Genomic DNA, 27,960 nt, shown 5'->3' on the forward strand with positions numbered 1-27,960 from the left:
AAATTTTCTGTGTGAACAGTTTCATGTTCTCTTCCTCAGGTTTTATGATTGTCTGATTGATTCTGAAAGTTTATAATCTTGTCAGTGTGTGTCTGTATTTGGTTTACCTTAGCAACCACTCAGGTAAGGGAGGGTGTGAGAAAGGGTGCGGCCCGCCGAGGAATGTGCCAGCACAACCGAGACATTTACCACGCCTAGATTACGCTCATTCCTCACCCACACACACACACACACACACACACCACCACCACCACCACCAGCACACTTACCTTTTCTGCTGTGTACATAACCTTGCACACATTCACTTGAGGTCACACAAATCACACAACAGCAACAACAAAAAAATCATTACTTGTATCATATGCAAACACTCCCATCATTTTCATACTTATTCAGTCATATCAAAACATTCAGTTTTCCAGTAGGGTACATCCTGACTGTGATATATGTGATGTGTTTCTCAGCATTTATGAAATTCATTTTAAACAAAGTTGTGTAAAAGTAGTTCAGCCATCTCACATAAAAGTATGTGTTTATATAATATATGTGTAGGCTATGCTATCCACACGCAGAGAGACAGACACACATACACACACACACACACACACACACACACACACACACACACACACACACACACACACAACCTTTTACGTTAGAGGGTTTGACAGCACTAAAATACAGCCTAATTTCCACTTTAAAATCCACATATAAAAAAAAAAAATAGTCAAATCATATTTACTATTGAAAAAGAAAATCTTTGTTGTTAGGAAAAATAACTGTTAATAAGCTTTTTTAATATAGCCTAATTTTAGTTTAAGTCAGTTTACACATGCATAAAAACTTGTTTTGATGGGAGCTTATAAGGGGAGCTTTAAAACATTCATTATGAATGAATAATTAATCTTTCTATAGTATACCATCTATGGCATGGCAGACATACACAACTCTCAACAGTGTGATCATGACCTGGGTGCGCCTTTGCTTTGTCCCATGAGCAACAATCCACCATCTGTCAGTCTGCTAGCCGTGGAAAGAGGAAGAGGAGGAAGAAAAGGGAGAGCTGGGATATGGAGTGCGTTTGTGAAACTCCACAGGGAAAAAGTTTTGTACGTTTCACCGGTTATGCAAATGGACAAACTCAAACAAAGCCTGCGGTAAAAAACCTTCGTTGTGTTTGTAGCTGTAGCTGTAGCTGTAGGTGAGCGCTGGCGATGGTTGGGAGGAGTTTCACAACGGAAAGGGTTAAGCAGTTCATTACGATTTACGAACCGACCCTATCGGCGCCGAGACATTCGAGCGGGCAGGACTCGGCCGAGCGCGAACAGGTTTCGCCAGGGCTGCTTTTCGCCTTGAAGCTCAATAGCACTGGGTGGGGTTTCCACCGACACTAGGAATGTATCGCGGATGCGTTCGCTGAGCTGGGGGAGAAAATAACCGACTTTTCAGGGACGTAAAAAGTCTATTCCCCGGCGACAACAAGTTAGTACTCCAACCGTAAAGGTAAGAACGAGTTCAGAAGTCTCAACTTACGAGCGCGAAAGTCTCAAGTTTATGAAACTGAAGAGAGTCATAAAGTGTTGAAGAGCAGTTGAGGGTTGACAGCGCAGAAACTTTGTATGGAAACTATCTTCAAGCTTGCTTAAAAGGGGTTTATTCTTAAACGTTCTTTGCACTTTAATCTAAAACATATAGGAAATGGTTAACTATTCCAGTATTTGAAAGACTTTGAAGTAAGCATTACTGTTTGAACAGTCATTTTGGAGGTGATGGAGGAGTGAAGCTTTGACATCTGTGCGTGATCATTTCATCATTTAAATGTTCTTAAAACTACGAAATATTAGTATTTTATTAGAGTAACTTAAGTCTGCTATTGATCTTTGAAATGGTGCATAGAATTGTTCCTTTGTTATCAAGTAGGACTTTGGTTAGGGATTGGTTCAGGATGTCATCTCCTTACGCTGTCTTAAAACATTGCACGACTCGAAATATTAAATTATCAATCTGTATTTTGTACTTGCACTGATTCTTTTTGTGGGTGAGGCCCAGGTAAACCTCGCCATGAACAGGCTTGTGTATTTCTATCACTGCCATCTTGTCATACATATGGTTGAGCTTGAGTTATGATATGACATTTTATTTTTTCACTTGTTGAAACACGAAGCTCTGTAGGAAAGGGTGTTGTTAGTAGTTGATTACCGGCAGACTAAATTGGCACATTATAATAATTATTGGATGTTTCCATGGGCTGAGATAAAAATACCTACAGTAGAACCTGCTGGACGAAAGTTAAAATAGCCATGTAAAAAATAATGTAATGGACAATCAAAATAAATATTCAATGTCACATTTGTGTTGGACAGGATGTTGTGATTTTGAAGAGCATGTCAGGATTCGGGATGCACCCATATTATTGCTGATACCCATAAAACAATAATTATTTTCATGTTATGGCCAACAAATAATAAATGGCTGAAATTCTATTCTATTTTTTCTAAAAGTACAAATAAAACACTAAAATCGGTTGTTCTAAATACAAGAGAAGTTAGGCATCACAACATTATAATGCACATTATATGGAAAGAGTTATTCAGTTTGAGATTTGCTCAAGATACATGCAACAGTGTTATTAAATTATTAGTGTTTATAAAGATTAACTGTAAGTGAGAATTAGATAATGGCAAAGGTAATCTAAATGTAAAAATAACAATTGAATATACAACATTGGCTGATACCAATACATTTAATAAGATCTTTAATGTCTTCTAACTAACCACTATACTGATATTGTAATGATAACTGTCCTTTTAAACATCCAAATAAAGATCTTTATGCATATGCTTTCAGTATTTCTGAAGTGTTCTTCATTTGAATATCATATGCAATTTGTTTCAGCTGTAAATATAACAGAATTTCACTAAAGCCGAATATTTCAATCTATTATAATCAAGGATTCATTATGAAAATTATTTGGCCATGCAAAAATCTCTTTTTGCTTGCTGAAAGTAATTACAAATACTAAGCTATACTGAAATAGTGTCACTACTTGTTGTTAAAGGCATAGTTCACTGAAATATGAGAATTCTGTATGTGCAGACATGCATAATCTCTAAAAGTAAAAGTGACTCATATCTAACTGTTGGCACTTGCAGAGTTCTAAAATTTCTCTGCTCTAGTTCAATGTAATTTCATAACATCTTTTAGGTATTTTTTTCACATTTGGCCATCTATTTACGAGACCAATACAATCTGAATTATTATTAGAGGTCAGTCATTAGGTTTAAATTTAGCTCAGAATAAAGTGAAGCAGTTCAGTGTCGATGAATCCACTCCTACATGATTTACTGGTCTGGGTGTCAACTCTCTTAAGGAAACATGCTGTTTCAGATTAGCTGAAAAAATGTATTATGATGATAATCAAGGCAAGTCATGAGTATATGCATTTTTCTTTTTGGCATCACATAACATTCCTCTTAACAATATTTTATGAATCTCGTGTACATATGGAAGTTTACAACATATAATAGACATGCTATCATGAATTAGCCACAACATGTCTTGGTTAATTTATGACCTGCTCAAAGTCTGATTCTAACTTGCTAGTTAACGCAGCGAGTCTCTTTCACAAGAGCATCAGCAAAACACTCCCTTCTTTGATTCAGTCACATGTGTCTTCAGTTTTTCCCTTTCTGTTTATGTCTTTTCGCTTCCCCTCTTGCCCACAATGAGTCACTCGCCAACAGGCTGACACCATTTCCATGGTGATGTCTAAAATACAAACAAATGTACAAAAGTGGCCACACAACCTTCAAAAACATTCATACTGTGGCCTAACCTTGCTTAGGGGTCACTGTCTGAAGGCCCCAGAACAGATAGGAATTTCTTATGTACACATTGAGTCCAGCAGAGTTTTTCGGCAGGTCGGTCCTAACTAGTGTTTTTTTTCTTGGTTGCATAAATATTTCATAAACTTCTAGTCTTTTGACTGAGTTGAACAATAAATAATATTGGCCTGGCATGCAGAATTTGTGCTTCCTGGATCCTGTTGTATCATAGTGCATGCATATAGTAAATTGTAAAAGTGTTATTTCCTATTTGTTAATGTTGCCTAGGAGTAGGCAGACAATGCTTACAGCAAACATGTTTGTGCTAAAATTGTGAACATTTTCTGCAATTGAATATAATAGAGTAATAGAATTGTTTCCAGATGCTCTGATTAGATTATTCCACATGCTTATTTATTGAATAATGTTGTTTCCTAGGTTGTTTTCCCTGCTCCACCATGGCCCACCGCTCCCAGAGTTCTTCATTGGGAGACAACCCCCTGGATCCCAATTATTTGCGTCCGCATTACCGGGAAGAGTATCGCATGGCTATTGATGCCCTGGTGGAGGAGGACACTGAGGGCTACTACAACTTTTTACAAAGTGCTAATGTTGTTGACTTTTTAGCAAGGACAGAGATTGAGCATATTAAAAGCACTATACATTCACCACAGTGTGCGGGAAATGTACCAGAACTGCCATATCGAGAAATAGATGAGGATGGGTCTTCTGACACATACTGGCCACTGCATTCTGACTTGGATGCGCCGGGACTAGACCTTGGCTGGCCTCTGCAGCAACATTGTTTTGTGGGACCCACAGAGGTCACAATGTTGGTAAACCCTGGAGACCCCGAAGTGCCTAGCATTAAGGAGCATGCACGGCGACTCATCAAAAATGCTCATCAGGTGATTTATAACTATAAAGAACATCAGTAATAAAAAACTCTTAAAAGGATGAACACTTATATGAAATGAAAAATATGACCAGCCAAATAATACTAATTTTATGTTAGTTATTGCACATAGAATAAAATGATCATGCCAGACTGAAAATAGGGCATTTTTGAAATGGCTTCAGTAAATGAAAACATTTGTGTGATCAGTGCTGATCGTGATATCCCTGACATTGATATTGGTCAGTGCAACATAAAAATGACTGCATGTATCTTTTGAAAGTGTAAATCATATTAATTTTGTGCCATAATTGAATGTCATGTTAAATCAGATTTAGACATCATCAGTTGTTTTTTTAGGTAAAAGCTATGCTTTTTAAATCTTTTCTTTCTTACAAACTTGAATTGTAAGTAAACTTTAGTAAAAGTGCTAAAAAACTAGTATCTTGTAACTTGACTAGTTTTAATAGTCAAGGTGATTCCTTATTGCTATTTTTTTCTTTCTCTTCCTAACAGGTCATTGCAGTGGTGATGGATATTTTCACAGATGTTGATATATTTTCTGATCTTCTGGATGCTACAGCACGTCATGTGCCTGTCTATATCTTGCTGGATGAACAAAATGCCCATCATTTTGTTAACATGGTGGCAAGCTGTAAAGTTAACCTGGATATGATCCATGTAAGTTTAGTTGATCTCAACTAGCCTAAGTTTTAATTACAATTTTAAGAAAATACAGGCTTAATGGTGACTTCACTGGTTACAGCTGATGCGGGTACGGACAGTTGCTGGCATTACCTATTTCTGCCGCTCAGGGAAATCATTTAAAGGTCAAGTGATGGACCGCTTTCTTTTGACAGACTGCAGAGCAGTGATCAGTGGAAATTACAGGTGAGCTCAGTGACATTTGAATGCAGATAAGAGTTCTTCTTTGTATTGTATGACATTCTAAATGTTTCTTTCTCTCTTTTTCCAGCTTTATGTGGTCTTTTGAGAAGATCCACCGCTGCATCGCCCATTTGTTCCTCGGAGAACTAGTTGCCACTTTCGATGAGGAGTTTCGCATTTTGTTTGCTCAATCTCAGCCTCTTGTTGTTGAAAATGCCCTTGTACCCATGCCACAAGATAGTTACCTTGGCAGCCAGTTCGGCTTTAAAAGGACTCAGTCACTAAGGAATCCCAGAGGAAATCCTCGCCAGCCTGAACTCACTGGTCACCCATACGGAGATCGTCTTGAGTCTTTTCTACCTTTTAGGAGGGATGACCCATTCCGCCATACGATTGAACCAAGTCCAGGTGCTATGCAGGTCACAAAATATGCAACACAGCAGTTCAGGATGCAACATTCATTCTTGGATCAAGGACGCTCAATGATGGCGTCCCAGCAGCTGGAAATGAACGCGTTTAAGAGACATAGCTATGCAGAGGGAACCCGCGAGACCTACGCCTCTTCCCGGCAGTACATGAAACACCGTGTAATGAACAACTTGGAGGAGAAGGAATCGCATTACCAGCGAGAACAACATTACTATCAGAGCGAGGGCATGGGACCTGATTCTGAGCGTGGGCCATATGACCGTCTTAACTATGGCACGTACCAGACAGATCAACAGTCTGATTCTGCATATCCCCCTGAACTTGAAGCACCAGGAAATGTGAATGTTTTATCTTCTGATGACCTCAAAAGTGATTCAGAAAAACAATATTACGCAGGAGGGGGACGCTATGATCCACATAGCCACAAGAGGCCTGCTGCGGGCCACTCATATGCCTGTCTGAGTTCACCAACTCAGCCTCATCCTCCAGACCAGAAGCAGTTGTTCTCCTCTGGAGAGCAGGTACGCCAGTCTCAGGATCCCAGTGTGAAGCAGGGATTGCGGAGCTGGAGAATCAACTCTTATCTCAGCACTTATGAAGATTCAGGAGAGGAGGGCCTGCATCAGCCCATGGGTCCTGATACTTTTGATGAGCCACATCAACAACCCGACAGCAGACTTTATGGTTCAGAGGGGCCAGGCCTTAATTTTCCCAATAGAGAACGTCCAAATATCCCAACTAAGCCAAACGTTGACTTGCGACCCCGCTTTGGTAAACCCATAATCAAAGATAGGAATCAGGTAAAAGATATTCTCTCTGACGTGGGTCCCACGAGTACTGATACATTAAAGCCAGCTATTTCAGCTTCATCACTAGCATCTTCAACAGACAACGAGAAAGAGGCGGAACCCAGGGAACCTAGGGAACCAAAGGAAATCAGCATTACAAAGCATGAGTCGTACCGGTCTCGAATTAACCCAATGTTGCAAAGGAGCTCAAGACTACGTTCTTCTTTAATCTTCAGCTCCTCAAAGCTGGAGCAACACAGTTCCTCGCAAGCTAAGTCTGGCGGGGAGGTACAAGGGGAGAAAGATGAGAGTGAGCCTATTCGATACTCATCCATTGTGGCAGAGATTCTTGAGAAGAGGAGATCGCTGTCAAGAGAGCCATTTGATTGGAATAAGCATAAAAAAGCAGATGAAAAAGATGTTAAAAACACATCAACAGGAGACCTGACTACGATCAGAGACTCCAAAGAGGAGCCCATCAAAGAAAAGGAGAAACCTGACAACCCCGAACCTAAGGACAACAAAGTTACACAGCCAACCAAGCCTTCGACATCTCAGCAAACAACTTCTTCCCTAAACGTGAATGATCCAGCAAGCCGACTTCAGTATTTCAAAGATCTGGAGGAAAGGAGAAAGACCTCAAAATTAGAGTCAGATTTGGTTAAAAGTAAAGAAGAAGCCATGAAAAAGCCAGACCTCTCTGATACAGCAACCAAACTTCCAAATGTGGTTGTTTCTTCAGAGAAGTCCACTGTAAAGACACAAGAACCTTCATTTACACTATCAGATCCTGTAACACAGCACCTGGCATTCACATCAAATCCCAAACCTTCTGAAGTCTGTGTGGACAGGCCATACATAAACAGCAAATCTCTGACAGAAAGCACAGTTGATGCAGCTGATGCAGCAAAGAAAGAGCCTGCTAAGGAACCAACTAAGTCACTCCGGCCTTTCCCTTCACCCAAGTTCTTAAAACCATTCAAAAGCTCTCAGTCCTCTCATCGTCGGATCTCATGCGGTGAAGAGATTCTCACGGATGCGACAGACGCTCAAAAGAGCGAGCTTAAGAAGTCCCGCAGCCTCAGCTCATCGGGCATGTCCCGCACAGAGTCCAAAGAAAGCCTCAGCTCCCTAAACTTTGGGAGCTCTGATGGCAAAGATACAAAGGCCCTTGACTTCCTCAAGAAACAAACACAGAGACTGAAGGGTTTCCTTGGGCCAAAGGGAGAAAAGAAGCACTCAGGAGTGTCCAACTCTCAAGAGGACAAGTCAATGAAAACAGTCCCTGAGGTGCAAGAGGATCCCTCAGAAAAAGAGAAACCCTCTGAATCCAAATCATCTTTAACCACAGTAGAGACCAACAAGCCCAATGCTAAATCGACTCAATCACGCTACCAGTCCTCTACCTCGAATGTAATATTCAGTAGCAACCTCAGGGACGATACCAAGGTGATCCTAGAGCAAATCTCAGCAAATAGCCAGAAGAACAGACAGCAGAATGAAGAGTCTGGGAAAAGCGACGGGAGCAAGGAAGACGACGTTTCCAATTCATCCTTACAGGTTCCAAGGAACCGGTTCGGCCGAACTCCAGTCAACCCACAGGAGAGGGACAATCTGCTGAAGAGAATAGAGAGCATGCGCAAAGAAAAGAAAGTCTACAGTCGCTTTGAGGTACTTTTTCGTAACCAAGAAGAATGTTGCTGGGAAATAGGGAAATAAAGAGAAGGCAGAGCAAGTCTGACTACATTAATCTCATGAGATTCAATATTTGTGATGTATTTTGTGAAATATATAAATTCTAAGCAAAGCATTTAATGTTAATGCATTGTTATATTTATTGACGAATTGTCTTTTTCCTTTTACGTTGTTTATTTATTATTTGCCTTTACATTATCTTGTGGTATGCATAGAACTGACAAATTTCAACATTAAAAATGCAGTGTCGTTATATATCCCATTTCATGCAGCCTTTCATCTATTTATGTTTTAATTTATGATAGAAATAAATCACATAATCTCCTGTGCTATTTGTGGGATGTTTTATTCACATATCTGTCACTCTACTTCAACAGATGGGGAATAACCTGGGATAACAAAACTTGGAGGAAGGGGCCAATGTTCCTCACAGAGAACCTGAAACTGAACTAAAAATTGTACCAAACATCCCCAATACTGCTGTGAACTGACAGTGAAGCAAGTAAGTCGCTTCAGATAAAAGCGTCTGCTAAATGACTAGTAACCTAAATGGTCCATGGATCTTGTATAAACACCACCAAAATAGCACAAGCTCAAATATGAGGAGTCTTGCTGCAGCAGGAGAAATATTCCTCGCTCTGTGCCAATCTGAGCCCCCACAGATGATTTACTTTGCCCTTATAAGGCATCAGGGCATACCTCAAGAGTAATCGCACACAATCCCTGCAGGACAGAGAATCACAAAATCAGGCCAAAGGAGGGTTCGAATGTCAAGAGGCTTTTCTCAGCTTGTTCTTGTTCTACTGGACCTTTTGGTTCCTTGTGATGCATATGTATGCCATTTTCTGCTCTGGGTAAGGATATTAACATGTCAGGGCAGAACCTGAGATATGCTACTCTAAAGGCACTAAAACACACCCTTTGTTAAAGTACACCACACAAACACCCCAGGACACGTCATGCTGAAATTATGCTTTCGTGGTGGTGACTGTGCCAATGGATCACAGGCATAAAGGAAAAACGGAGATGGTTGGTAGACAACGCTTTTACTTTTGAAGGCAAAGAACACTGAAACTGAAAATGACTGGAAAATATGTAAGGGATGTATGAAAATGAAAGGAGGCTTATTCATTCCATTTTCCCTCTATTTAAACGGTGCTGTCAAGGGAGTGGATTGAAAGCTGAGAAAGTGATTTGGGGGAAGTTGAATGATTTTGCAGTATAATAGCTGCATACCTACTACACATGCATGAACCGTATTGTCAAGAGAATCTGTAAAATATTAGTTTGATAAAGATGTTCTCAGGACTGGGCTTAGGCCTGTATTTTGTCAATGCAAAATGAAATTGAGATAGAATGGTATTACTGAACACCAAAGAATTCCCAGAGTGCCCTGCTGGATGTGTCATAGGACTGATTTATGGAAACTGGAAGTTGAGTATCGGGTCGAGGAGTTTGAATTTGATAGTGTCATTGATACAGTTTATGTATATAAATACAAATCTTGGGGAATTTAGGCTTGTTTACAAACTTTTTTTATTGTGTCTTATAAATTCTGAATAAATGATTTAGAAACGTTTATATACTAGGTATGGGTATGATTTGATTGAGGTTTATATCAGTGTTTGTACTTTTTTATGGTATAACACAACGACGGTACATATGGCAACAGGTTAAAATAGAAGAATAGAACCCAATAGAAAAAAACGCTTCTCTAACTTCTCTATCTGCTGTAAGATTAGCATTTGTAGGAAAACAAAAGGGACTCAACTCAAGTTTGCGAAATGTGTGCTTTTTCATGCTTTTTCATAAGTGTCCATGTGCATCTTTGCATGCTGGGTGTGGCTTAACCCGTCCAGCAGCTTGGTCAACTGCTCCCGTTTCTGTTGCTCTGTAGGGATAGACACACAAACACACAGGAAAGTATCAGATTACTCTGAGGATGAAGTTGGTCTCTTGTTTAAGGATGCTGAGAGCTCAGTTTTAGGTCTTGAGGACACTTGTGTATGAGGTTACTTAACTGTGCAATTCTATCCTTGCAAGTCACCTTACTATACTATCTTTATTCAGCGCAAGTAGCATGCTAATACAGTAGAGGGCAAAAGTGATGTTATAGCCTTGTAAGGACATTATGCAGTCAATTTGCCTGGAGTCGACTGTTTTATTTGTGATAAACACAATGAAACATGCAGACATCATTTTTGGCCAGGATTCAGACAAAGAATTTATGAACATGCAAATACAAGCGAGAAATGCTTTAATGCTTTAAAATGCGAATGCACACGCAAACTTGACTGTGCTAGTCATGAAGGAGTGGGGCGTACAAAGAATTTACACATTCTTTAAATTTACAATAGTATTCTTATTATAATTTTAAGTAGCCAATATGACAGACTTGCACTGCACTTTGCACTTACCTACTGTGTTCCACTCCTATTTCAAGCAATTTAAAACTATCATAGCGAACAGTGTTCATGAAATAAAATAAAACCTGTTGCTGTAGTTTGCCAAGTAATTTTGCCAGATAAATACTTCTAAAAAAGTTTTGCATTTTGTCCCTCCATATTTAAAAAAAAATATATATATATATATATATATATTTCCTCATATTTTGATGGTTCAATTGAACTTGTAGGGTTATTTAAAACAAATATCCCCTCCAGACATTACTTTTGGCCACTAAATGTATATGCCATTCTCCCTTGAGGACGGACCAAATGAGTCATTTCGGAAAAATTGATTCATTTGACTTCAATGTCTGAATGAAGCCAGAAAGCATCAAATGTCACACTGAACATGCAGCTACACACTGGTCATACTGGAAAGAGCCATAAAACTTAAGCAATGGAACACAATGAACAAAACGTACCAGCTTTCAGCAGCTGCTCAGTGGTGTATTCAGCAGACTGCATTTCTGCTGGTAGTCTTTCCGGAGTCTGGAAAAAGAAAAGAAAATGGAACGTAAAATGCCACCAATCTTAGCCGTTTATATTTGACAAGTAGAGAAAGCTTATTTGTTTTTATTTTAATATCCATTCTATTAGACCACTTACAAAGACAGTAGATAGGTTTTTATGCTGCTCCATTAACTGCTGAAGCTGATTCTCAAACTTCATTCTATAATAAATGAGATAAAAATTTGTTTCACTAGGCAATACGCTCTTATTTTACAATTGTTAATCCTGATACAATCCTGGACTAGTAGGTTTCCGCATTTCATTAAGAAAATGGGCATTACAATAAATGTTCAAGCGATACATGCAAAAATGTACAGTATGTTCATTTCTAAGAAGTTGTGACAGCATTTCATATCTAATTCTGTTATCTAAAAAGATAGTAATGCTTAAATGCGAGGAGGAGTTTCCATTCACTGTTATATACAGTGAGTCATACCGAATCTTTCTGTGCTTTAGTTTCGTCTCCTGGATCTGAACGCAGTACTGCTTTACCAGTTCCTCTTTCTGATGGTTCTGCTCAAGCTGCCTACAGAATTACAAGTTAGACTTTAAATCAGATATGGATGATGACACCCCAAACATTTCTGTGTGAACAAATTCTGCTCTCAAAGTCGTCCTATTTTTAATGCAATTCGTGCACTGGTATTGTGCGAATACACACCCTGTATGAGACAGAAGCTCAATGTTTAGATGACTCATGTTGTGTTTTACACGTAAGCAGTTTCCATATAGTGTGCAGTAATTCAGAGCTTTGAGTGTTTTTTGGATATCTACCTCTGTGCCTCTTGCTGGATGTCCTCACATTTGAGCTGCAAAGATCTATTTAACTCTGTATGAAAAGAATATGTGTGGTAACACTGTAAATATATCTGATAACAAAGCTTAAATATAACTTATTGGTGATTTCATGTACAGTAATGATCATTATATTTGTGTGGTTCTGTACAGTGTTATATAAATGCAAATCCCTCAGGATTTGGTTTTAGACAAGCACCTTCCTTTTCAGTTAATGTTGCCTCTAACTGTAAGGCTTCAGCAGTTACTGTAACAAAAACAAAACAAAAACTTATTTGAATGAATAGTAATGTATAATTCATGGTCGTCATTTGCCATTTAAAAGTATAGTTCGCCCGAAAATGAAAATTCTGTCATCATTTACACACCATCAAGTGTTTCCAAATCTTTATTAATTTCTTTCTTGTGTTGAACACACACACACAAAAAAAGATAATTTTGAAGAATGTATAACCATACAGCTGACTGTATTGATTTCAACAGTCATTTCTTTTCCTACTATGGAAGTCAAGAGCTATCGTCAACTTTCTGATTACCATCATTCTTTAAAATATAGTCTTTTGTGTTCAACAAAACAAAGAAACTCATACAGGTTTGGAACAACTTGAGGTGGTGTAAGTAAATGACACAATTTTTTATTTTTGGGTGAACTAAGGGTAATGCATAAAAATAAAGCATACATACAGGTCTCTTCCTCCTCCTTTCTAGCAGATATGAAGAGTATGGTTTCCTTCACTTCATCTTCAAGGCTTTTCTTGGCTGAAATTAACATGGGTGTTATTTTTTTGCCTTTTAAAAAGTGTTAATTTACAGGCAATTTACCTTGTTGCAGATTTCTGAGTTTGATTAACAGCTCCCCTGGTCTCGGTTCTGTTCCCTTGCCTATAAAACAATAGTAAATGTTATGTAAGAAATACAAATCCATTAAGTCCCATTGAGTGGACAAACATTAAAGATCTGGTTTATGGGTGAGGCCTTCTCTATTGTGAAGTAAGTTAACGAAATACACAAACAGGAATTATTTTTTAATCAACTACATTGTTTAAAATTAGATATAGCCTAATAGAAATAAATAATATAATAGCTCGTCAGTGATTCATGTCATACCTGGGTATTTTGGTGTCTTTATAATATCTTCAATGCTGAATGATGACTCTGTACAAAACAATATTTAACACATAGCAAGCTGCAATTCTCCAAAATCAAACTAAACCTGCTTAGTTGACTACTCAACACCTCTACACAAAAACAAACAAGAAAACAAAACCCACCAAGTTTCAGGCTCATTACGACGCCAGTTAGGTGTTAAATACAACGAAATAACTCTAAATGTGTACAGTAATCAATTATGTTAATGATAATGTCGTTTGTTGTTGTCCGTTGGAATATCTGATGTTCTTCGCGCACTTTCCAACTGCTGTTCACGCGCAGCTGTCTTTTAAATAAAATATTGGGTATTCTCGTAAAAATAAATAAATTATATATATATATATATAAACTTAATTTCTTTAATTAATTTAAATGTATATCATCAATATTGATTTATCAACATATCGAGGGATCACAGACCTCTTGTTAAACTCTTTACGAAATTTGGTTGTAAATTGGTAATTTGGCGCCATCATCTGGTGATTACAAGCAGAGTGAAATTATGAATAAAAATTAATATGCAAATTACAAGTCTCTTTTTTTGAGTCCTATTGGTACTCTTTTAATGCAAAACTACTGTTCGATTAAGCAAGTGTTGAATCAGACTAGTGAGGCATTTGTTTAAACTAAAGAAACACTATTTTACAGTGTCTGTTGCACGTTACATTTAGTTACTATAGTGTATAATTACTATAAATTGTAATTGTAATAGTAAGTTCACGCAATTAATTATTAATACACTGATTTATTACACTGTTGAGTATAATTAGATTGATTTATACTTTATTTTAGGCTGTCCATGTTACAAAGCTTTTAAAAACTATCATCAATTTGATTATAAAATACAAAATATGTAACACAAAAAAAGTCTGTGAAAACAAGATTTTTATTTAGAAATAGGAATTTACTGTTAAAACAGTTACAATAAAAATAATTTTATATTAGTACTTGACAACGAACTTAAAATTCAACTATGACAGCAGTGACAAAAAATAAAGTATTGACTTAACATTCAACTTCAACTGTTGTCTCTCTAAATGAATTTTAAAGAATATGAATTTTCAGTAACACTTGTGTAACACACATGTAATGCTTGTAAACCAGATCCATTGTTCATTTGAACCAAGGATAACATGTATTTTACATGTATAACAAAACAACTATTTGAATTAAGCTATATTTAGAAGTCTAAAGAAAAAAACACACAAAAAAAGCCTCTATAGTTTGTGCTTCTTTAGTTAATGGTTTAGTTCAAGTCAATCCGTTGAATTTGTGGATTAACCTGCATGCTATATATAGTGTGTAACCAACAAATAATCTAATGTTTATTTGATAGAGGAAGTAAAATGAATCCTGTAGAAGAAAAATCTACAAATAGAAGTAGAAGGCCTTATTTGTGTTTTTTTCCCCTTCAGATTTCTAAATACAGCTTAACAATTCAGTGATGGTCTTTTTTTTTTTTGTTTTTTTTTTACCAACGGCACAAAATCTGCTGAAAAAATAAAATAAAACGACATACAGTTTGGACTAAACTCTGATGCAAAAACTTCTCAAAAACATGCTCAAACTATTTGTTCCTGACGCTTAAGAGCTGGAAGATTCATTCTCATCAGTACTGCATGTAACCTTCACACCAACGATGATCACTTCCATACTGGTTTTGCCTCATCGCAATCCATTCGTTGTTATAGAAGGACCAGTCCTGCCCTGGCCAATCAGCATACGTGGTGGGGACCACCTCCTCCACCGCACCACAGTCATTAGGTCTCATATAGGGGTCAGTCTTTTGAATGCCTTGAGATTGGTCAAACTGCCCTGAGTACACATATTGAGCCGGATTCATGGACTGATCCTCAAACATACGGCTGTCTGTGTGTGAGACCACCTCCGTGTGTGTGGGAATGTCCATCTGAGCGAGTAAATCTCCTTCAGGATACTGCGGTGTATTCTCGCAGTGTATTGTGTTTGGGCGTCCCTCAGGATGTGTGCTCATCACATCATCATCATCATCCACACATGTTGACGCACGGCTTTGGCCTTCGATCTCAGGCGCCACTGTGACCGTGTCTCTCAGAGAAGTTCTCTCAATCACGACGGGTCCCTCCAGCAGAGACAGGCTTACCTTAAACACAGGGTTCTTTACTTTGTTAGTGCTCATGACATGCTTAGGATGGCCATTCTTCATTTTTTTGGCCATCTGATGAGTTGGAGGTCCATCAGGAGCTTTAATAGGCCATTTCTCAGAAGGGGGCAGCAGAGACTCGGCTGGGCGTTTAACAGTCTGACTGGGACCTTTAAAAATAGATGAATATGTTATTATCTGCCTGGAATCTTTTTTTTTTTGTCTTGTTTTCCAGTATGAATATCACAAGTTTCTTGAAAAAATAAATACATTTACTTCAGGAGTAATATTAGATAAAATAATGAAGAAAGGGCACTTACTTTGCCGTTGTGTGCAATATTTATATATTTATCTTTAAGGAATATTTTTCTTCATCTTGTTGGTGTTGGTTAAAACACACACCCATAAATGAGTGACTCACCTCCCCTTTTTTTAAAGACTTTTCTTGTTTACAAAAAGGTAGCATGTTATTTTAGTTCTCTATTTTTTTTCTTTTTGCTTACCCCAATGGTAAATAATATTTTCATGTATTAAGCATAAACCTCACTAACTGTAGTTAGATTTATGCTTAAATCAATGGAAAATGATTTAGACTGAATATAAAATACATTATATTCTCGGAAATATAGAGATCGATATATTGTCACTGCCGGGTGGAAACCTTGCATCTGTTTTGTCATTTGAATTTTTTTCCCCATAAATCATTAATTATTGGTCGCACTGTGCGTCCGTCTGTGAGTTACGGAAGCCCTGAACCGCAACCAAAAAAAAGAAAGAAAATCTGTTATAAAAAAAAAAAAGGAGAATACAGTCTTCCTCAGAAGCTGCGCGTGTCTTTTTATTGATAATTTTCTCTCCTCCTCCTCTTGCCCACAGGCATTCATAATGGCCATAATTCATAATTTGTGTGTATTTTGTTTCATCAAAGGAAATTCAACAGGTGCCAATCTACCAGCATTAGACTACCATTATACGACATTTTAAAATATACTGCGCTGTTTAGACTTTAGCCTATAGAAAAACCAACATGGAAAACACTTTCCAGACTGGATGGAGAAATCCAGCTTTATAAATGAATGAATGAATGGGGCATTTATGTAGCCCTTTCATGTCTACTAGGCCTACACTCAAAGCGCTTTACGATCATATAAGAGAATCTCTACTCAACCACCATCAGTGGTTATTAAATCTAAGGAAATCACAGGATCCGCCCAAATGATTGAATGATGCAGTTAAAATGTATCTAGAGCATATTTACGATGAAGATGGATACAGAACGGTTACTGTTGTATTCGACCCAGATAGTGACCCAGACAAGACGAGCATGAAAACACCTCAGAAACTCTGCCACTAGAACGTGACGTGTGTAGAATTTTGTTGAAAACCCAGATAAAAGTAAAAAGCTACTATTTTGTGTTAATCCATGGCAGTTCGACTTCACAAGTGCATTTCTTTACACAAACACGCGCATGCGCTCTGAGCCAGTGTGGACGTGCACTGTTAAGAATGCACACACTTCTATGGAAGACTTCTATGGAATCTCGAAACATTTCGACTTTAATCTCGAAACGCTAGATTTTTTTTTTTTTCATTACTTTTTTATGTTGGGTTTCAGGGCTTCCTTAGTGAGTTTAGCAAATATTTAACTAATGAAAAGTATTAAAAAGAGCTTGCCGCTAAACCTTGTAACTCTATTGGATCTTCAAACTGTCAATCAAACCACGTAACTCCACCTACCTCTTTCATGAATGAAGAGCCAGACACATTTTGGGGAGTTTCTCGTTTGCAATGAGAAGGAGAATAAACAACTGGTTGTTCGAAAAAGTACATTTTCTTTACTTTAGAAACACGATATATATAAAGGCTGATGTTTTATGTATATGAAGAGTGTCTTAGTCTCGCATTTGTCGTCGAGTCACAGCCAATACTGTCTTAATTAGCATTTTATCTTTTATAACATAGTGAAAGAAGAAACTGAGCGACTACACAAGGCATCAATAAACTTTACAACCTGTAAATATAAATGTAAATGTAATGATGGACAAAGAATGCATGTCTGATATTCACAGGTCAAAAACTGGGTAACTTGATTTAGGTATCACACACACACACACACACACACACCTGTGGTTTTGTTAGTTCTATCCTTGAAAGACAGCAGATCTGATCTCCACTCCACACCAGCTCCACAGTTCAACACATTCATACCTTTTTGGTAAAGAAAGGAGAATTTTGGCACTCACTGACAAAGTATAATGTATTTTGCTTTCATTTGCTGTACTTACACCACTGATAATCCTTGAGCAGTACATCGCTTATGAGACATGCGGACAACCTCATCACCTTCAGAACAAGATGAAATTACCAAACAGCTCTACACAATAACATCTAATACCAATAAGGCTATAAAATTCACATTAGTTTATAATATGAACATGGGTAGTACCTTTATTTGTCCTCTTCCGTCCTCTTTCTCAAGCTGAGTAGCAATATCCTCAAGCATCTCATTTGTGTTGCAGTGTTTACGCTTTATAGGCAGGAGCTGAGGGTGGAGAACTTTCTGCCAACATGAAGATATTTGCATGAGCAGGAACTACAAATATGGTGCCAGTATAAAGCATACGGTATTCATACTTTGTAGTCACGTGACAACCATGGATGCCTGGCCGGCAACAAATGGATATTTTCAATGTAGAGTCCTATAGTTCCAGGGGCATATACCATGAAGCCGGTTTAGGTGGCTGGCCAGCTATGTTTCAGTTTAGTTTGTGCCAACCCTGGGTTTTAGGTACCATGAAAGTGGTTTGGCTTTTAGTAGTGTAAATCGCCATAGTAACTTGCACTTGCCGGCTAACCTGGTCCGGGGCAGGTTATGTTCCAGGTAAGAGGTTGCAAACTGAACTTGGACCAATCAGCTGTGAGCAAAGTGACATGAAGTGATAAAGTCACTCCACAGCAAATGATTTTAAAAGACAAACTCATGGCTTTTATTTGTATAGTAAATAAATTTGTATGAATTTGAAATTATTTCTGTAATTATTATACCCTAAAACGATCTCACATGTACAATTTCAGTTCATTAATTATTATTACGCAGATTTTAAATGAATACATATATAAAAGGTAATATAAATACGCTTTAGAATCAATAAATGAAGCTATAAAATGACTACATGTGAGCTTAAATGTTCAATTCTCTCTATACCTTTATCAACTGTATAAACTAACTTCACAACTTCTACTTGCACTGATATACAGTAGCGAGAATTTCTTTTAGTTGTCCTCTTTCACAAACAGCTATTTTCTTCTTGCTGTGTAAATGTGTTTAAATTATTCATATTTTAATACTTTTATTTAATAAGTGAATTGCGCTACTTCTCCCGCGAGAAAATAATTTCAATGAGTTTTAAATGAGTTTCACTCTTTCTCAGCATGTGATTGGCTGTTCGCTACTGATGTCACACCTAAACACCTAAACTCAGGATCAAAGCCTGGGTTGACAGAGAAAGTTGATGATCAGCATCATGGTACCAACAAAGCCTGGTTGGATTGGTTTGGTTTTGTCAACTCAAAACTAATCCTGCAAGTCTGTTAGCAAGCTAGCTGCATAACTATGGACTAAGATTAACTCCAAGGTGAAGGTAGTTAAATTGTGTAAAGCAGACACGGTTTTTTTAGATAATCGAGCAGTAATACTTCCTCTGTAAATAATCTAGCTCTACTGTTCTCATTGACAACCATAGATATCACAAAACTCAAAAAAAAAAACAACTTTTGTTGTTGTTAGCAAAATATGAAAACTGCGTTTACACCGCCACCGGCGAGAGCGTCAAAGTGCCCAGAAGTCATTCATTTTTCAATGAATTTTTTGCTGCTCTTGCGGCGGTGATGTGAACGTACAGTTAGCATCATAACACAAACAGTGGACTCGCTGGTGGCGTTGATTGACGAAACAACACGTTAACTTAAAGACACGATTAATTACATGATCATACACCCATTGTTTTCAAACAAATGCTGAAATGACCTTGCGTGATGGAATAATTACTGCAAAGACGTGTAACGTTATACTGTGAAGGTTGCTTATCTCATGTGATTACTGCAACCAATCGCACAACAACTATCTGGCGTGTCGCGACAGGTAGGACTAATTTACGGCAGTACCATATGATTGAGTGTGACACTGTCTAAAAACAAGAAGTAAAAAATACGATGTTTTCTTTCTTTGGCTTTCGGGTTTTAGCCGTTATTATAAGATTAGAATTGTAATGACTATTATAACTGCATGTAATCATATGGATGCTGATATTATGCATGGAATAATTGAGGTAAAAATATCCAAAAAATGAGCTACACACATCAAAAGAATGAGAAGAAATAAGTGCAATGATGTCATTAAAAAACTGGCAAGTTATAGTGCTGCCGAGATATAACCTAAATTAGCATGCTAAATTATTAGCCCCGGCCCGGCAGGTGTCGTAATACCAGTTTCGGCCATGGGAGGCGGTATGCGGGCGGGCAACGTTACCACCAGCCAAACTGCAGTACACGAGTGAGTCGCGCTCGCGCCGGCTTGTGTGTACTTGAACCTGATGTCATGTCGTGATGTCGTGTGGAAATACAGCCCACTACTAAATTTCAGTTCAGGGATGAGTTAAATAAATGATTGGTCGATATTATGCATGAGGAATACATTTTGGTAAGTTGTAACATATCTTTCAACAGTGTTCGTGTTCTTTTACCATTAGCTAGTAGAGATGATCGGTTCACATGCGCCAGGGATCTGTCGTCTAACATTTGCAAGCGCCAAAACTGCATTTATTGTTTGAATTGCGTAATAAAATGAACAGAATCTGAGAGCTGAGATCGGTCTCTGTGTCCTTTTCTGTGCATGACAAAATGGAGTGTGTGAAAAGTTGTGTGTCTCACGGTGAATTTGTGAGAGTTGGCAGCTCTGAAAGGTGCTAGCTTGGTCCACATCAGGGAATGCTGTCTGTCAAATTAATTCAAACTAATGATAAAAATGTAACATGAACAAAACGAATACCATAAACTAAAAATGCCTGGGCTTTAATTTTCCCATATCGCCGAAATGCACCGGCTTGTCTATGAGACGGCCTTCATAATTTAGTATTGAGATGTTGTTCATTTAGTCTCTAATCTCTGAAAATCTCCAAATGATCCACGTGAAACTGCGGTCTTCCAACCTTTTACTATTAGTTTTACTGATTAATGTGCGCGAGGGAGACCCGCTCGCCCGTGTTGTTTGAAGACATGAGTGCACGCGGCCGCGGAGGTATTTTTCTGGAGGTATACTGCCGCCATCTGGTATGGAATGTGGTGTATGATTTGATTTTTTATCCCAGAGGGCACCTTTAATGAATAAAGAGAAAATGAATAATTTAACTATCAATATTGTATTATATTGTACAGGTATGTTGTAATGTAATAATACACTAACACTAATCCAAATAAATTATGAATTTTTTTTAAACAAAACTGAATTTAAGGAATAAACCATGTTTTAATTAAAACAGTGAAGCTCATTGTGCAGCATGTTATTTTACAAAAAAGTTTATGATAAATGATAAAATTTGTGTTTTATGGCTTCATTTTATTACCAACAAAAACACAACACAAAATTAGTGTAGAATTTTTTCATAAATGTATATATTTTTTTTTAAATGTTCATGATACATGATCTCAATTCCCATGCTTTTTGATTGCTAAAAAATTACATGCCCGCTCCGCAACACTAGCACTAGCAAACCCGGAAGAAAACTCAAGACTACCATGGAGGCGTTTCAGGGAGTTCGGAAACACCGACACTGAGATAGAGATTAACTCCCGATGGAGGAACATAAAAGTACTCCTTTAAGTTTCACAAGTTAAAGAAAGCACAAAACACACTTACTAGGTAGTTTCGCCGGTGGTCAAAGCTAGTCAAGTGGCGGAATATGTTCTTCTTATTCAGCTTCAAAGCACACAGCTGACACAGGTAACAGCATGGAGGTGGATACCCGTCCACACTCTGGCACTTGATAACAGCTTGTAGACCTGTGACAAACATGCTCACACACAGTTTAGTGCAGTGAATTTGAATCAAGGCACCATCTTTTGTACGTGACTACTGCAGTGCTCAAGGGTGTTCATTCTTAATTCCATCTGGGGTGTACTGAGATCGCACAACGCTGCACTCACCGACAAGAGGCTTTCGACCCTTGTAGTTTTCTAGAAAATCCTCAAGGGACTCAACTTTGGGATCAGAAGAGCTTTGGGTCTGAGCAAGAGGGGACTGGGCAATAGGGTTTTGTGAGAACAGAAAGACATCCCCTTCTTCAAAGTTGTCTGATTGAGCATCCACTGTAAATATAAATGAGAATTAGAGAAAATAAGTAAAGTTAAATATATTGATAGAGTCAAACATATGCTCAATATGAATGTGGACAACATTAATCATATTCAACTAAAGAAATCAGAACAGCACAATTAATATATGGTTGTGTAACTTATACATTCATAATTACACTTTTCCATTGGGAAAACCATGGGATTAAATGAAAGTATATTTGATAATTAAGTTACACAATTATTGTAGCTGTGGGTTACAAGTCTCTTTTGCTCACCAAGCCTGAATTTATTGGATAAAAACATTTTTTTGAATCATTACAATTTAAAATAACCGTTTCAATTTCTACTATAATATATTTTAAAATGTAATTTATTCCTGTGATCAAAGCGGAATTTCCAGTATCATAACTCCAGTCTTCTCTTCAGTGTCACATGATCCTTCAGAAATCATTCTAATGCTGATTTGCTGTTCACATTTCTCATTACTATCAATGTTGAAAACAGTTTTAATATTTTTGTGGAAATGACGATGCAAACCAAGAAAGGTCAGCATCTATTTGAATCAGAAATCTTTTGCAACATAATAAATGACTGTTTAATTAATAAAAGTAAAGAAATCTAAATACCATAATGAGAGTAAAAAAAAAAAAAAAAAAAAAGTACAGTACCACATGCTACCCGGTTGACGATTGGTTTCTTTGGATTCGCCTCATGCTTCCACGGATTTGAATTGTGCGTTGCAGCCGGTTCCAATGCTTTTGTTAGCGTCTGGGCTCTGACGAGGTTGACAACACTGGTAATCGGCACATTCCTGGCAGGCTCTGGACTATCAGGTGAGCTTTCATTTATGAAAAATCTATGCCTGCTTGTTAGACTCTGGGTTATCTCTGGTACCATGTTGCTCTGGTATGCTGGTGTTTGCCACTGGGCTTCATATGGCGGGGTTTGGGCCAGATGCAGAGGATGTGTTTCATAGCTGACTCCAAATGAATGCATGACATTATTCCCATGTTCTTCACTAGCATGCAAAGTGTCATTCTGGAAAGCAAATCTAATGGGGCTCCACTGTCTTGGTGGTCTTACGACAGCGATTGTCCTCGTTTCAGTTAGACAGTAGTTTTCAGATGGCATCACATATTGTTGTAGACTCTGATTTCTGTCTGCGATCAGAGGTTGACCCTGATTTATGTGTTGGCTGAAGGCTGGAGATTGGGAGCTTTCTAGACAAGATATTGTAGATGAAAAATGAGAATCCACAAGACTCTGATGTGTAGATGCCTCCTGGCATCCGAGTAATGGTTTGACAGGACCTGCGGTTCTAGGTGGCGATGCGTTTGATGTTGGATTGGTTGAGACTGTTTGAGGTTCAATCATATTTGGTGTTGTAGATACAGATTGTGTTGGGAACGAACATCCTGAAGTTAGAAGTTGTGCAGTCCCATCTGTGTATCCAGACTCTCGCTGCCCTTGTAGATACATTAAAATATACCAAACATATTTCAATATCTAATTACTACAGTATATTAGAAGAACAAATTTAAGTAAGGGTGTCCATTGTCAGGTATTAAAGGAGTAGTTCACTTTTAAAAAAAACTTTTGCTAATAATTTACTCACCCCCATGTCATCCAAGATGTCCATGTCTTTCTTTCTTCAGTCGAAAATAAATAAAGGTTTTTGATGAAAACATTACAGGATTTTTCTCCATAAAATGGACTTCAATGGGGTCCAAACAGTTCAAGGTCCAAATGAGAGTTTCAGTGCAGCTTCAAAGGGCTTTAAACGACACTAGACGACGAATAAGGGTCTTACCTAGCAAAACGATCGGTAATTTCAGAAATAAATAATAAATTTCCTGTAATGTCCTGTAATAAGCACAAATGCTCGCCTTGCTCTGTTCTTTCTGTGATGTGAGTTTGTGACTCTCCTGTTCAAACTCGTTCATTAAAATGAACAAACCTTTTTTCGAGTCATTTGGTTCATTCAACGAACGAAAAGAATGAAATGACGTTCATTTGGACCTTGAAACTTTTGTTGCCCAATGAAGTCCATTATATGGAGAAAAATCCTGGAATGCTTTCATCAAAAACCTAATTTCTTTTCGACTGAAGAAAGAAAGACATGGACATCTTGAATGACATGGGGGTGAGTAAATTATCAGCAAAAGTTTTTTTTTTAAGTGAACTACTCCTTTAATGGACGACGACGAGGCGTGAAGTCCATTAATACCCAGACAACGGACACCTCGAAGGGCATTAACCCGCTTCTACCATGGTCACTTGCCGAAAAACACATTTTTAAAACATTAGATTATATTTGTATTAGTTTTACAGCCAGAATGTTAACGTGTAACGTGTTCTTTCATGTAAGTTAGACTTGTCTAGCCATAGGCATTACACTTTCGTTTTTTTAACCTATAATTAAAACACACAGGGAGGCATAGTATAACGGCTAAATAGATGTTTGTTTTGATAAAATAAATAGCCTCTATGCACGAACCCTGCTGACATGTGTCCGAAAGAATCTCAGTCAGCGTCTTTACTTCCGGAAGCGCGTTCTGCAGGCCAAGTGTATAGAGGCAAAACTTTAATAAAATCCGTTTTCTCAGAAACGGAGACAACGATTTTAGAAACGCTGATTCGCTAGTCGAATTTCGTACGATATGAGTTGTTGATGAAGCTCGAAATATATAATTTAAATAACTTCTCTTTTTTACTTTTGTGTGACAGCTAACTGCCTCACAGTTTTTATAAACAGCAAGTATAATTTGACACTATCTCCACCTAAAGCAAAACCGTCTTCTGACCATAGACTGACGCAGCACCGGATGTAACTGGGCGTGCTGAGACAAACCCGGAAGCGATCGTGCATAGAGGCTGTTGTAAACGGATACTTTGACTGCCTGTTGCTATGGTTACTCACAGCTGATGTAGCCAGCGCATTCATTTATTAATTTTGAACGGTAAACAGTCAGTTTCACAAGAACTCCTTTACTAGGTGTCCTCTATAACTTTGTAATGGACACCCTGCAGCCAATCAGAATCGAGTATTCACCCAGACCATGGTTTAAGTCATATTAAACACATTACAGTATGCATACCTTCAGAAGGGCAGTTTCGCTGATTCTTAATTGTCGTCATCTGAGCAAAAGCTAAGAAAATTGAGGAAAGAGTTATGAGGGTTAATATAGGAAGACATGTCAAAAATACCCTTTAGAGTCCAGAGAAACAATATATAAGTGTTTTTTAATTGCAGCCATTTTAAGTGTTGAATGAAGGCGAATTGGAGAAATAAGATAAGACATAAAAGACAGACCATCAGTGACAGGCAATGATGTCATCATGTTGTAGATTACTTCATCCACACACAAAACCTTATGAGAAAATGGAAGGTTAGTGAGGAAGCTAAGCTTTATTTTAATATACAACAAAATTATTTTGATACTTCACAGTTTTATTTTACCTGTACATCACCTGTTCCCTCCCTCTTTTCAACCATTTTTGCGATATCCATGAGAGGCCGAGCCAGAAGACTCAGATCTGTGTAAGCTCTCCACCCACATGCATGGTGATATTTCTGTTAAGGAAATTTCCCCAAAAAACAATTACATAAGAAAACAATCAATGACTACTTGAAGCAAATACAAAAATCAAACAGGCCTATCTCGATCATGGATAAATCATGGTTATTTGAAACAATCCCAAAAATTTGTGATAACCACATTAATTGTGCAGTTTACATTTTAATCACATTTTGCCAAAGAAAAAAAAAATATATATATATATAAGCAATGAAAGTAAATTGATAATATATCATGAAATCATATATTTTCATATTTCCTTATGAAAATATGAATATCTATAATATATAAAAGAAACTTAACGCCCTTAAAGGGACACAGTTGAGGAAAATAATAATAATAAAAAAACAAAATATGAAATGGGAGGGGAAAAAAAGTCTAATAACTTTTAATAATAACTTTTGCGTTCGCTGAGAAACTTTGCGTTCGCTCGCAAAAGCGTTGACTTATTATTTTTCCACCCATTTCATATTTTATTTTTCACCATGTCCCTTTAATAGCAACTCTGGTAGAACGTGCCATCTCAAGTTAAAGACCTTTAAAATATAAAAATATCAATATCTTACAATGTAATTGTATCTGTGAATGCTGCCCATGATGTGGTTTCTGATGTCAGGCTTGGTTATTCTCAAAAAGCAGACATCACAAAAGTACAGAGCAGGCTGACAGTGCGTCAACACCTCAGTGATGGAGTTCAGACCTGAAACATCCAAACAGGTTCAAATGAACACATATAAAGCAGATTTCAGGTGTTTTCTTAACTAAGGAGGAGGGTGTGTACACATTTGTAGTTCATTTTGCTTGGTTAGTTTGGTCAGGACCAAAAATCTGCATTTTTTAACAGATACCGACCGAATCTAAGCACAGAGATATGTTCAAAACCTGTTTGGTTGATTTTTACGATGTACAGGTTAAACTCGAAAGTTACAAGTTACAACATTGTGCAAAAGTTCATTTATTTCAGTAATACAACTTAAAATGTGAAACTAATATATTATATAGACTCATATAGATATTTCAAGCCTTTATTTGTCATACTTTTGATGATTATGGCTTACAGCTTATGAAAAACCCAAAGAATATTGTGAAAAGGTTTTTTATAAGCTTTGAGCCATAATCATCAAAATTATAGCAAATAAAGATTTGAAATATCTCACTTTGGATGTAATGAGTCTATACAATATATTAGTTTCATCGTTTAAATTGAATTACTGAAATAAATGAACTTTTGCATGATATTCTAATTTTTCGAGTTTCACCTGTATGTTTCAAAATGGAATTTACCGAGCGTCTAAAACAATGCCACACTTACAGTTGTAATCAAACTAAACATGCCAAGTGTGAACACACTCCAAATCGTTTAAGATGTTGTAATGTCTCTCACCAATGATGGGCTGTTCTCTGTTCTGATTGTGCAGATATGAACGTATGGCATTATACAGTTGGCTCTGGCACCCTGGAACACAATTGCCAACAATTACGGCAACTGGGGCATAATTATAATACAATACAATATAACATAATAGCAGAAGTGTGAAAGAACCAGTGACATTACAAACCTGCCGAGCTGCTGGAAGACAACATAACTGGGCTGCAGTGAAGAAAACAAACGAAAATACCAAGAAACAACATGAAGAAAACGACAAAACAGAGTAAACTTGCAAGCTATCCACAAGCGCATTCAGAAAAGCATACTAACATTATAGTCTTACCTTTTCTGCAGTGTACAATGTGAGTAGTATACTATGTAAAGTATGCCAATTATGTTTATCTTTGATCACTTGTGCTGTTTTACAAACTATTTTAACAAACGTTAACTTACGTCGTACGCAGTAAGTTAAAATGACGTGTGCTGCCGTTGTTTAAAAAAAATCAACGGATTCTCACTAAACCGTAAGCCGAAGATATTGATAATACAAGATATGAATTTGTTGGCGAACTAACATGTCAATAATTGCAACCTATCGTTGGTTGTTCTACTCCAATCATAACAATTACAACGTTTAGTTGATTAATAAAGAGAAAACGTCTATAAACTCGACATGACGGCAAACTGCCTACAAGCAATCGATGCGTTATGAGTTAACGTAAAAGTCTGAACGTACCGCTAACACAAAAACACGTGCGGTTAGCTTGATTATAATCCAATACAACTCTGAACTCTGCAAACAAAAATCAGATATGAAGTGGTTTATCAGCTGGTTGATGATAATCCGCGTGCCTAACGTTACCTGTAACTTTATTCTTCTGTGAGGTAAATTCACGCGCGCATGCTGAGAAGTTTGGAGGTGTGCTAGAATCGTGAATATTCATTAACACGTCAGCACTACTTCGTGTATATTCATGCTCGCGAATCTTGTTTCCATCCTGTGGTGAAACTACGAATGAAGAAACAAAACTCTTCTAGACAAACTTTAAAGACCTGAAAAAGAATTAAAATGTGAAGCAAGCTCAATCACACTGATGGACACAGTTGCACAATTTGCATT

General features: G+C 37.5%; 3 protein-coding genes across 5 annotated transcripts; 1 reads left to right on the forward strand and 2 right to left on the reverse strand.

The window, feature by feature from the left end:
- The first annotated feature begins 1,054 nt into the window (after nt 1-1,054).
- Nucleotides 1,055-10,100, forward strand: sack1hb (scaffolding CK1 anchoring protein Hb). The gene is made up of 6 exons (XM_039680890.2): nt 1,055-1,503; nt 4,263-4,732; nt 5,236-5,400; nt 5,486-5,610; nt 5,696-8,495; nt 8,897-10,100. Exons 2-6 carry the CDS (start codon nt 4,283-4,285, stop codon nt 8,915-8,917), a joined length of 3,561 nt encoding a protein of 1,186 aa, XP_039536824.2. The 5' UTR covers nt 1,055-1,503; nt 4,263-4,282; the 3' UTR covers nt 8,918-10,100.
- A 141-nt stretch (nt 10,101-10,241) lies between these two features.
- Nucleotides 10,242-13,558, reverse strand: LOC120485245 (synaptonemal complex central element protein 1). The gene is made up of 10 exons (XM_039680891.2): nt 13,543-13,558; nt 13,379-13,426; nt 13,094-13,153; nt 12,956-13,030; nt 12,471-12,518; nt 12,251-12,305; nt 11,913-12,002; nt 11,573-11,636; nt 11,389-11,455; nt 10,242-10,410 (listed from the first exon to the last, which is right to left on the reverse strand). Exons 1-10 carry the CDS (start codon nt 13,556-13,558, stop codon nt 10,316-10,318), a joined length of 618 nt encoding a protein of 205 aa, XP_039536825.2. The 3' UTR covers nt 10,242-10,315.
- A 730-nt stretch (nt 13,559-14,288) lies between these two features.
- On the reverse strand, nt 14,289-27,888 carry LOC120485001 (uncharacterized). Of its 3 annotated transcripts, none has more exons than XM_039680480.2 (14): nt 27,703-27,888; nt 27,031-27,062; nt 26,856-26,927; nt 26,038-26,171; nt 25,354-25,467; nt 25,207-25,264; nt 24,992-25,042; nt 22,562-23,359; nt 21,744-21,905; nt 21,457-21,599; nt 17,989-18,102; nt 17,828-17,885; nt 17,667-17,750; nt 14,289-15,712 (listed from the first exon to the last, which is right to left on the reverse strand). In XM_039680480.2, the coding sequence occupies exons 2-14, from the start codon at nt 27,053-27,055 to the stop codon at nt 15,030-15,032; spliced, it is 2,496 nt and encodes an 831-aa protein (XP_039536414.2). In that variant the 5' UTR covers nt 27,056-27,062; nt 27,703-27,888; the 3' UTR covers nt 14,289-15,029. The 3 variants fall into 3 exon arrangements, with proteins under 3 accessions (XP_039536414.2, XP_039536413.2, XP_088979170.1); XM_039680479.2 differs by lacking the exon at nt 27,703-27,888 and adding an exon at nt 27,184-27,690; XM_089123044.1 differs by lacking the exon at nt 27,703-27,888 and having other exon boundaries at nt 27,031-27,103.
- Nucleotides 27,889-27,960: the final 72 nt, after the last annotated feature.

The sequence above is a fragment of the Pimephales promelas genome, chromosome 18 (genome assembly GCF_988280905.1).
Source record: "Pimephales promelas chromosome 18, fPimPro1.hap1.1, whole genome shotgun sequence".
In the NCBI taxonomy this organism is placed as follows: Eukaryota; Metazoa; Chordata; class Actinopteri; order Cypriniformes; family Leuciscidae; genus Pimephales; species Pimephales promelas.

What these genes read in the sequence shown, in the direction of transcription:
- sack1hb (XM_039680890.2), top strand. Translation starts at nt 4,283, where the DNA reads ATGGCCCACCGCTCCCAGAGTTCTTCATTGGGAGACAACCCCCTGGAT. An exon ending in TTAACCTGGATATGATCCAT is followed by an intron (nt 5,401 to 5,485) that starts GTAAGTTTAGTT and finishes CACTGGTTACAG; the next exon opens with CTGATGCGGGTACGGACAGT. An exon ending in AAGTCTACAGTCGCTTTGAG is followed by an intron (nt 8,496 to 8,896) that starts GTACTTTTTCGT and finishes CTACTTCAACAG; the next exon opens with ATGGGGAATAACCTGGGATA.
- LOC120485245 (XM_039680891.2), bottom strand. An exon ending in AAAGGAGGAGGAAGAGACCT is followed by an intron (nt 12,519 to 12,955) that starts GTATGTATGCTT and finishes TTTTTGTTACAG; the next exon opens with TAACTGCTGAAGCCTTACAG. An exon ending in AAAACCTATCTACTGTCTTT is followed by an intron (nt 11,456 to 11,572) that starts GTAAGTGGTCTA and finishes TTCTTTTTCCAG; the next exon opens with ACTCCGGAAAGACTACCAGC.
- LOC120485001 (XM_089123044.1), bottom strand. Translation starts at nt 27,103, where the DNA reads ATGTTGTTTCTTGGTATTTTCGTTTGTTTTCTTCACTGCAGCCCAGTT. An exon ending in CGTCAACCGGGTAGCATGTG is followed by an intron (nt 21,906 to 22,561) that starts GTACTGTACTTT and finishes TTATATTTACAG; the next exon opens with TGGATGCTCAATCAGACAAC. An exon ending in GCTCAAGGATTATCAGTGGT is followed by an intron (nt 17,751 to 17,827) that starts GTAAGTACAGCA and finishes TTTACCAAAAAG; the next exon opens with GTATGAATGTGTTGAACTGT.